Raw genomic sequence first — 10,719 nt, 5'->3', positions numbered from 1 at the left:
TGCGAGCATCTTACGGACCACCTTGGAAACGCTATGCATTAGGGTTATCGGCCTGAAATCTCCTGGATCCTGTGCGTCCGCACGCTTAGGGATCAATACAACATTCACCGTACTAAGCAAATCCCAATTCCTACCGCGGATATTGTGAACACAGTTAAAAACATCAAGAAGATCTGTTTTTATTATCATCCAACATTGCTTGAAGAAATCCCCAGTGAATCCATCAGGCCCCGGTGCCTTCTCGATCGCCATGCAATTCGTTGATCGTCGACAAAAGCTCAGTCTTCGGGAATGCCCCGTCCAGGTGCTCGAGCTGTCCTCACGGCATCCCCAGCTCCTCCCAGTTTAGTGTTGAAGATCGCACGAAAGGCGTGCCCATCAAATTTTTGAAACGTTCTCCGAGGATGTCAGCCTTCCCAGCATGGTCAGAGACCGGCCCATCCCTTCCCACGAGGACCGGAATGTGATTCTTCCGCCGGCGGGCACTAGCTGTTAGGTGAAAAAACCGGGTACTGGCGTCCCCCTCTTTTGTCTTTTATCTCAGTTATTCTGGATTTTTGCCACCACCTTGCCTTGTCGACGACCGCAATACCCAACAGCTTAGCTTTGAGCAGACCTCTCAGGTGTTTCTCTTCCTCTGAAAGTGCCCTCTCCTCTTAAGCCAGGTCTAGTCTGAAGATCACCTCATTAGCTAACATAGACATGAAGACGGCCCATCTCCTCCTGTGCTTGCTCCAAATTCTGAGAGCCTTCGCTGTCCTTGAAATTTTGGTGTGCAGCACCCTAACTGGGTCTCTGGACTTGACCTCTTTTCCCCATGCATGAGCCACAATTCCCTCAAAATCTGGGCAATTTAGCCAGTGGTTCTCAAAATGGAACGCTTTTGTGAGGAGATGCATCTGACAATTACCCGCTTGTGCTCAGAACCATCCATCATGTTGTAACCACGTACATCAGATCAAGGGTTAGCTCCATCCTTATTGCATTTTGTCTGATTGCTTTCTCCTTTAGGAGGCGGCCAATCCTCTTGACTTATCAAAGTTGCGTCAGCATTTTACTAATGAAAATATTATTATAAGTTGCCATGTTTTATCTAAACACATGAATATTTTTTTATAGATAGTGGAGTATTTTCATAATAAATTAAAAACTATATTTATATGGAGATATCATATTATATTTTCCTATTTGTTTAGGAGTTTTCATAGAGAACCATGTGAGCGACTAATCCAGTGATACCCTTGGCATGGACACACAGGTAGGGTAATGCGGTGAGCGCTTCAAGGGCTAAACTCCCTCGCGGGAAGAGGAGGGAAATGTTGTTTTTCTTTTTCTGTAAAAATATTTAATTATGTCGACTGATAGACTTGCAGCGCCGGTTGTCTCGTCCACACAACACGTGTCCCACAAGTGATCCCACCATGTACCAATAACTTTATCTCCTCCCAGAGTTTTCTTGGGCACTTTTTTCTCCTCCGTGTGCGTGTGTCGCTTCTTCATGTTCCTCGCGTCATCTCTCACTTTATTTGGAAAATCTCACTAGCTCCATCATCGCCCACATCGTCCTAGCAACATCATCTTCCTACACCAACTACTGCAAGCCAGCGATCGATGAGCCACAACAATACCGATGTCGTTGCTACAAGGGTTAACACCGGTGTTGTAGCCTGGGGGACACTGGTGTAGCAAGCACGTGCTGGTGTTGCGAGGCTTGCCTCCACCATGGAACATTGCTACAAGGAGCCATGCAGCCACCACTGCTACAGGGGTGGACTCTAGTGTTGCAGACTGGGCACCAGTGCTGCGAGGATGAGCTAGTGCTGCAAGGCCTCTCTCCTCTGTCATGCTGATGCAAGCTTTTGGGCTTTGCACTGGGGAGCCTAAATACCCATGCCGCAAACCCCTCTGTACAGTGTATTGCTGCTAGCCGAGGCGCTTGATGCTAGAGTCCGATCACCGGCGTTGCAATCCCGACTGCTCAGTGCTCCAAGGAGCCATGCAGCCACCACTGCTGCAGGGATGGACTCTAGTGTTGCAGACTGGGCACTGGTGCTGCGAGGACGAGCTAGTGCTACAAGGCCTCTCTCCTTTGTCATGCATTGCTGCAAGCTTTTGGGCTTTGCACCGGGGAGCCTAGACACCCATGTCGCAAACCCCTCTCCACTGTGCATTGTTGCTGCCGAAGCGCTTGATGCTAGAGCCCGATCACCGGTGTTGCAATCCCGACTGCTCAGTGCTGCAAGGCCGGGATTGCCAGCATGCTTTTCTCAACTGTGCGACGGGCGTGCCGATGATGTGTGCTAGGAGCCGGCCGCTCGATGTCGTGAGACGACATCTAGGTGCTGCAAGGCAAGAAGGTGCCGTTGGGGGGTGCTTCTTGGTGCTACATAGCGTGTTAGTGCTGTGGATGGTGATGTTTTTTTTCGAGAGTACGCCAAAGGCGTACCTTACTTTTATAGAGGAGAGCAAAAGATATACAAGAACCCATCGAATGATGCGAACATCAAACGATGGACACCTCCACACACCCACTAGTCTAAGGCTAACTTCTCACAAAACGATCTAGACCTCCTACACCACCTTTCGCATCCCTCCATTCCCTAATCTCACCGGTGATACACATGGCCAGGTCCAAAGGCTGTTTCATCTCTTCCGGGCGATTGAAAACTCTAGCGTTCCTCTGCTTCCATAGCGCCCATGCCGTCCCCAACACCACGGTATCGAATCCGCGCTTGTCACTTCTCTTAATCCTCTTCCTCGTTTTAAGCCACCAAACCACAAAGGTGTCCTCTGCAACTGGTCCAGGCACGTTTATCTGCATCAAGTCGAAGCAAGTATGCCAGACTTCTCTGGCGTACACACACTGTGCAAGGATATGCTCGACATTGTCTTCCTCCTGAAGGCAGGTGTAGCAAGCGGAGGGCGAATCTTGCAATCCGTGCTTAGCTCTTCTATCTGAGGTCCACAGGCGGTATTGAGCCGCGAGCCAGGCAAATATTTTGCATTTCAGAGGAGCCCAGTTCCTCCATATGCAATCAGCCGTAGGGGATATCAACATGCCTTGGCACAGGCGGTTATATGTGGATTTGGCAGAGTAACTCCCAGAGTTGGACGCAGGCCAAGTAAAGGTATCTTCAGCCTCCATGTCCCGGTCCACTGTAGCAATAGCCTGTCTAAGATGCATCAACTGGATCAGCGCCGTGAATGAAACTGGCTCCTTGACATCCAAGGTCCACCTCTCATTGATCATCGCTTGGGCCACCGTTCTAGTATTGGTAGTTCTGGTGTCAATATCTCTAGCGAGGAGGGGAGCAATGTCCATGACCGAGAATCCATGGATCCATCTATCTCGCCAAAAAAGCACTCTGTCTCCCCTGCCTGTATCGATGTGAACCAAGCTGTCGAAGACTAGACGAGCCTCGTAGTCCACCATCAGCGATAGCCCTTGCCATGGTTGCTTGGGGTCAGTACGTCTCAGCCATTCCCATCGCACGCGGAATGCGAGAGATTGCAGTTTCAGATTTTGCACTCCAAGACCACCATAGCAAAAAGGCCTGTAGATGGATTTCCAAGCAACAAGACATTGGCCGCCGTTGGTTTTGTCTTTGCCAGCCCAAAAGAAGCTCCTCATCCAAGTGTCCATGTCCTCGTATGCCCAGGTAGGCGCGTCCATAACAAGGAGGTGGTGAACTGGCCTAGCAGCAATGACAGACTTCACCAGAATCAATCTTCCTGGGCACTGAATGAGACCCCTTTGCCAAGCTGGGATGAACTTCCTAACTTGATCTAACATTGGCTGCCATTGGGCCTTGGTAAGCTGCTTAATGGCCAGTTGCAAGCCCAGGTATCGGCAAGGAAACTGGCTGATCGTGCACTCCAGCATGTTGTTCACCCTGTCCCGGTCTGCTTGACTCCCTCTGATAAGCACATCAGACGATTTCGTGTAATTGACCCATAGCCCAGAAGCGTGGCCAAACACCTCTAATGCACGTCTGACAAAACTGAGGTCTGAAGTGGTGTGTCGTATGAATAAAGCGACATCATCCGCATAAATCGAGAGCCGTTGCGTGGCCAAGATACCATTATACGTGCTGAGAACTTCTTCCTCCATAGCCTTACTGATGATAACAAAGAGTGCTTCCATGGCTATAACGAAGAGGAACGGAGAAATGGGGTCTCCTTGGCGTAATCCCTTGGCATGGTCGATTCTCTTCCCTGGGTTGCCATTGACCAAAATCCTAGTTGTGGCCGACTGTAGCAAAATCTCCACCCATCTGAGCCAGTTACGGCCGAATCCCTTGGCCCTGAGAACCTCGAAAAGAAAAGCCCACGAGAGAGAGTCAAATGCCCTAGCTATGTCCAGCTTAAGGAAGACACCTGGAATCTTTCTTGTGTGTATCTTGCGGGCCACTTGCCGCACTAGCAAGAAATTGTCATGTAGGTTCCGTCCGCGGATGAAGGCTGACTGATTAGCTCCCACAATGTCAGGCATGCGACCTCTCACTCTGTTGGCCATCATCTTGGCAGCAAGCTTCGCCACACTATGCGGAAGGCTAATGGGGCGATAGTCACCCACCACCTCCGCATCCATCTTTTTCGGAATCAGAACGATGAGCGCTCGGTTGAGCTTGGCGAATCCCCTGCCATCTCCTACACAGAACTTGACTAGTGCTGCCATGGCGTCGTTCTTAATGATGTTCCATGCATGCTTGTAGAAAGCACCAGTAAAACCATCAGGACCAGGTGCTCGGTCCGAAGGCAGCTCCTTAATCACGTTCCAAACCTCCTCCAAAGTGAAAATCGCATCGAGTTCTTGAAGATCAAGAGCCTCCATCCCAAGAAAATCCAAATCAATGGTGTGGGGTCTCGCTGTCGCAGAGCCAATCAGATTGTGGTAAGCCTCAAAAAAGACCTGCTCCTTCCCCTCCTGATCTGTGATAATTTGATCTCCATGTCTAATATGCGGGATGAAGTTCTTAGCTTTGCGCCCGTTTGCCACTGCTTGGAAGAATTTTGTGTTCGCATCGCCTTCTCTGAGCCATCGGTAACGAGAACGCTGCCTCTCAATGGTGCGCTCCAACGATGCCAATCCAAGCAACGATAGTTTAAGCGTACGGCGCAGCCAGTTTTCCAGCTCTGAAAGATTCCTATCCTCTTGCGCTTTATCCAGCCTGTAGATCACAAGGGAGGCGACCGCGATTTGCAACTTAATGTTGCCAGTTTTGCGCTGCCCCCAAGATTGCAGGGCTGCAGCCGTGTTACGCAGCAGGGCATCCAGCCTCTTATATGGGTCCACGATCATGGGGTCACAAACCCAAGCATCTTTCACTGCCTGTTCAAATCCATCCAACTTGAGCCAGTAGTTTTCGAAGCGAAAGCGCTTCTTGGCCCCAAGTGAAGTACTCGTAGTCAGATGTAGCGGGGCGTGGTCCAAAACACCCGTCGATAGAGCTTGGAGCAAGCTGCCGGTATGTGCTAGGTCCCAATCCACCGAGACTAGCACTCTATCTATCTTCGTTAGGGTTGGCACCTCCCTTTCGCTAGACCAGATGAAGCGTCGGCCATGCATATAGAGCTCTTTAAGCTCATTGTCGTCAACGAAGGATCTGAATTTATTCATCATGTTACGATTAAGATTCTCATTGTTCTTCTCGGAGGCACGGAGAATCATGTTAAAGTCACCAATGACCATCCACGGCCCTTGACAAGTAGATCTTCTGGCGCGAAGATCGTCAAGGAACTTAGTTTGCAAGGGGATTGATCCCACATGAAGGATCGGCTGGCTGACGCCTGGCGTGTTTTTCTCTTTTTCTGGCATCGCTTTTCAGTTTTTCCTCACATAATGCATAGTGTGTGCATGTGTACTGCCTGGGCAAAACTGTTATGTGAACAGCGTGCGAGATACAAGTTCATTGTCATGTGAAGCACATGTATACTACCGTGAGAAGTACTCCCTCGTTCCTAAATATTTGTTTTTCTAAAGATTTCAACAAGTGACTACATACAGAGCAAAAAGAGTAAATCTACACTCTAAAATATGTTTATATACATGTGTATGTAGTAGTCCATTTGAAATCACTAAAAAGACAATTATTTAGGAACGAAGGGAGTACAAGTTACTTCAAACAAAAGCACGCCAAAACCGGGTTTGGTGTTCGGGCTACATGGAGCACCTTTTATGAAACATTCAAAAAATCACATTTTAAAATTTAAAAAATTCTGAAAAAATTACATTGACATATGGATGCGTACTACATGTGTGCAAAATTTCATGAGAAAATACATTAATTTGTGAGATACACACAAAAAAGAGAGTGAAAATTCGTTGCTTTTATATAGTGAACAGAGCACACACTGTTCACTGTGTGTTCAAAATCATTAGTTTGTCTTTTTTGTGGAGCTCGCGTGTCAATGTATTTTGTCATAAAAATTTGCACACATGGAGTATGCATCTGTATGATATTCTGGATTCCTTTTTCGTCAATTTTTTTTGAATCATTCAAACATTTTTTTAATTTTTCAAAAAAAAGGACCTCCATGTAGCTCGAGCACAAAAAGGCATTTCTGCGCCAAAACCTGTCAACATGGCATGATCTAAGGCTGGCTGCAGCTATGTGCGTGCTGGGCTGCCCTGGCCCGAACTGGCCGGGAAGACGCTGGAACGGATCTAAACAGGGACAGAGCGGCAACGGCGGCAAGACAGACACACTGCATGCCTGCGTCCGGCCATTCCTCGGCACCGCTCCTTTGCCCCGCCATGCGCGGCGGCAGCTATAAGTCCCTGCCCCGGCGTCCCCTCGTCACCCCGAAGCTCCCCGGTTGACCTCCCCGGTCTCCTTCCTGCCCATCCTTCACCGTCCTACCCCTACGACAACCAGGGGACGTCTTCCATGGCCTCCTCATAGTCCCACCTATCCCGCCGCCCGCAACTCCTACATTACAATCCTTCAAGGTACGCACGCACCCAGCATACATGCATCATTCATCAAAGGCATGCCTACAAATCGTCGTCGGATGCATGCGGTTTCCGATCAATTCATTCGAATGTGTTCGTATTTTGTGATGTAGAGAGCAGAACTTGATATATAGCGCTCGCCAGGCCGTCCAGCTAGCCCGCCCGCCTGCTGCCACCGATCCTGATCTTGATGGCGACGACGATGACAATGCGCGGGACGGCGGCGGGGGCCGTCCTCCTGCTGGCGCTGCTGCTGCTGTCCACGACGGTGGCCCGGGCCGAGGACCCGTACGTGTTCATGGAGTGGCACGTGACGTACGGGACCAAGAACATCGTGGGCACGCCGCAGAAGGTGATCCTCATCAACGGCGAGTTCCCGGGCCCCCGGATCAACTGCTCCTCCAACAACAACATCGTCGTCAACGTCTTCAACGAGCTGGACCAGCCGCTCCTCTTCACCTGGAACGGCATCCAGCACCGCAAGAACTCGTGGCAGGACGGCCTCCCGGGCACCAACTGCCCCGTCGCCCCCGGCACCAATTACACCTACCACTGGCAGCCCAAGGACCAGATCGGCACCTTCTTCTACTTCCCCTCCATCGGCATGCAGCGCGTCGTCGGCGGCTTCGGCCTCATCAGCGTCGTCAGCCGCCTCCTCATCCCGGTCCCCTACGACCCGCCCGCCGACGACCTGCAGGTCCTCATCGGCGACTGGTTCACCAAGGACCACGCCGTCATGGCCAGCCTCCTCGACGCCGGCCGCAACTTCGGCCGCCCCGCGGGCGTGCTCATCAACGGCAGGGGCGGCAAGGAGGCGGCCGACCCGCCCATGTTCACCTGGGAGGCCGCCAAGACGTACCAACTCCGCATCTGCAACGTCGGCATCAAGTCGTCGCTCAACTTCCGCATCCAGGGCCACGACATGAAGCTCGTGGAGATGGACGGCTCCCACACGATACAGGGCATGTACGAGTCGCTCGACGTGCACGTGGGCCAGTGCATGGCCGTCCTCGTCGACGCCGACCAGAAGCCCGCGGACTACCTCATGGTGGCCTCCACCAGGTTCATGGCTGGCCCCAGCTCCGTCTCCGCCGTCATCCGCTACGCCGGCTCCAACACCCCGCCGGCGGCTAACGTCCCGGAGCCGCCGGCCGGCTGGGCCTGGTCGATCAACCAGTGGAGGTCCTTCCGGTGGAACCTGACGGCCAGCGCGGCGCGTCCCAACCCGCAGGGGTCCTACCACTACGGCCAGATCAACATCACCCGCACCATCAAGCTCATGGTCACCCGCGGCCACATCGACGGCAAGCTCAGGTACGGCTTCAACGGCGTGTCCCACGTGAACGCCGACACACCCCTGAAGCTCGCCGAGTACTTCAACGTCAGCGACCAGGTGTTCAAGTACAACCAGATGGGCGACGAACCCCCTGCCGTGAACGGCCCCATGCACGTCGTGCCCAACGTCATCAGCGCCGAGTTCCGCACCTTCATCGAGGTCGTCTTCGAGAACCCCGAGAAGAGCATGGAGTCCGTCCACATCGACGGCTACGCCTTCTTCGCCGTCGGGTAACCCTTCTTGTACTCATGCATGCATTGCATGTACGGGCGGCGGCGCCGATGGAATGGAAATGGAGTTGATGCATGTGATTATTGCAGGATGGGGCCGGGGAAGTGGACGCCGGCGGAGAGGAAGACGTACAACCTGCTGGACGCGGTGAGCAGGCACACGATCCAGGTGTACCCGCGGTCGTGGTCGGCGGTGATGCTGACGTTCGACAACGCGGGGATGTGGAACGTGAGGACCAACCTGTGGGAGAGGCACTACCTCGGGGAGCAGCTCTACATGAGCGTCGTCTCGCCGGCGAGGTCGCTGCGCGACGAGTACAACATGCCAGAGAACGCCCTCCGCTGCGGCAAGGTCGTCGGCCTGCCGATGCCGCCGTCCTACCTCCCCGCCTGAAGTCCTGATCCAACTAATTAATCCATTGACAGATATGAAATGAGTGATGTACACGAGGAGGTCTAGGCCATGAGTTTGTTTCCATTATTGTATGTATATGTACGTACTCCATTCTTGTGTGTTGTGTAATTGTGTTACTGTTGTTGTAATTCTTGGCGATCGATTTTCTTTTTTGCTCTGGTGGAATATAACTAAGCATGCATATGGGGGCTAGTTAACCCCTCTCAAAAGAACAACGACGGAAGAAACGTATACATGTTGGAAAGAAAATTAAGGATCGGCTGGACCGGCCGGCTGGGAACGAATAATCTCCACATATATGCCCTCTCAAATCATTGTAATGGGAGCTACTATAAAGGTTACCACATCATTTAACTACCTGTTATTGTTAAATTTTACAGTTTTGCTAAGTCTCAGTCGACTGACACTTCGTTATGTCACGGTCGATACTATATTCTTTTGATCTAGCATGGAGATTCGTGCAGAAAAATTCATTATCACTTTTCCTTTTTTCTTCTTATGTAGACTTGATTAAATAAATTAGGGTATGGCCAGGTCTCAGTTGACTGAGACTTAACCAAGTCTCAATCAAGTAATATAATGCTAGATAAAAAAGAAATACTCCCTCCGCCTCATAATGTAAGACTTTTTTACACTAGTTGCACGAATCTTCATACATGATCTCACGAATATATAATCGATTGAGACCGGACCAAGTCTCAGTCGACTAATATTTAGCAACACCAAATTTTTATATAAAATCAGGTCGCCTGATATTTTAAATTTAGGTAAGTCATTTTTTGGACAGTTGATTTTTTTGTCAAGATTTGTGATGTTTTCTTTCCTATGTTGTTTCGTTATTCTTACACTATTTTCTTAGAAACTATTATACATTAATTTTTGACTTGCCCCTGTTTGGGATAAGTCAATTTTTTTGCTTAGGCTGAATTTTTGACTTGCCCCTGTTTGGGTAAGTCGATTTTCCTATTGGGGTTGAAGCCTGTTACACATTGCCTATTTTTTTTGTATGCGTTTAGCTTTTGCTTTTCTTTATATTTTTTAGTAGGTTTTTCTTTTTACATGGTTATTTCGTGTATGAGTATTCTTGGCATCATTTAAGCTATATGTAAGTCGACTGAAAATTGATTTTGGGTCAGTTGATATTTTTGGCCACTGATTTCTGATTTGAGATTTGTGCTTCCTTTGTTCCTATTATGTTCTCTGAGTTGTTTTAGCCTCTTTTTTCTACTGACCACATATTTGGGTCAGTCAATTCATTCCCTCCCTTGCTTTGTTCTTTGTATTTTTGTTTTTATTTGTTTTCCTACTGTTTTTCATTTTTATTTATTAGCCGTGTTTTTCTTTTGTGGGTATTTTTGGATGTTGCGTTAGTGTAAATGTAAACACACAATTACTATAAAATGTATGAAAAAAAACTGCAGTATTATATGTTTATTCTTTGCGTAATGCAAAAAAAGTGCAATTTTAGTGTAATTATTGTTCTTGTAATGCAAAAAAAACTGCAGTATTATTGTTCATAGCAACATAACTGATTCTTTTTTTTGTTGCTTGCCTATACCATATGTGTGCTTGTTCTTGTGAACAAAAGATCAGCAGTAACACAACATTACCAGTGTTCAGATGAGGCAAGCTGCATTCCAGGTCAGAAGGCACGTGCATGAAGACATTGTAAGAGATTCAGAGTTGAACTCTGCAAGTTAAAGAGACATAGATTCCAGTCTGGTAGGAACATGTTAATCAATTAAAGTTGGCCAGTAGAGGTACCGGTTAGCTGTCTTTAAAT

The 10,719-nt window shown here is 49.3% G+C and overlaps 1 protein-coding gene across 2 annotated transcripts; it reads left to right on the top strand.

Moving 5' to 3' along the window:
• The first annotated feature begins 6,810 nt into the window (after nt 1-6,810).
• Nucleotides 6,811-9,088, top strand: LOC119308384 (L-ascorbate oxidase homolog). 2 transcript variants are annotated; one of them, XM_037584517.1, is made up of 3 exons: nt 6,811-6,952; nt 7,100-8,521; nt 8,612-9,088. In XM_037584517.1, exons 2-3 carry the CDS (start codon nt 7,146-7,148, stop codon nt 8,913-8,915), a joined length of 1,680 nt encoding a protein of 559 aa, XP_037440414.1. In that variant the 5' UTR covers nt 6,811-6,952; nt 7,100-7,145; the 3' UTR covers nt 8,916-9,088. The 2 variants fall into 2 exon arrangements, with proteins under 2 accessions (XP_037440414.1, XP_037440408.1); XM_037584511.1 differs by having other exon boundaries at nt 7,069-8,521.
• Nucleotides 9,089-10,719: the final 1,631 nt, after the last annotated feature.

Source organism: Triticum dicoccoides, chromosome 1B (genome assembly GCF_002162155.2).
Source record: "Triticum dicoccoides isolate Atlit2015 ecotype Zavitan chromosome 1B, WEW_v2.0, whole genome shotgun sequence".
Classification (NCBI taxonomy): Eukaryota; Viridiplantae; Streptophyta; class Magnoliopsida; order Poales; family Poaceae; genus Triticum; species Triticum dicoccoides.
Note: the sequence above shows the minus strand (reverse complement) of the source record. Positions and strands in the feature narration are given on the sequence as shown.

Bases quoted from the DNA above. Each gene is read 5' to 3' on its own strand.
- LOC119308384 (XM_037584517.1), top strand. From the start codon at position 7,146: ATGGCGACGACGATGACAATGCGCGGGACGGCGGCGGGGGCCGTCCTC. The intron at 8,522-8,611 runs GTAACCCTTCTT...TGATTATTGCAG, and splicing joins TACGCCTTCTTCGCCGTCGG to GATGGGGCCGGGGAAGTGGA.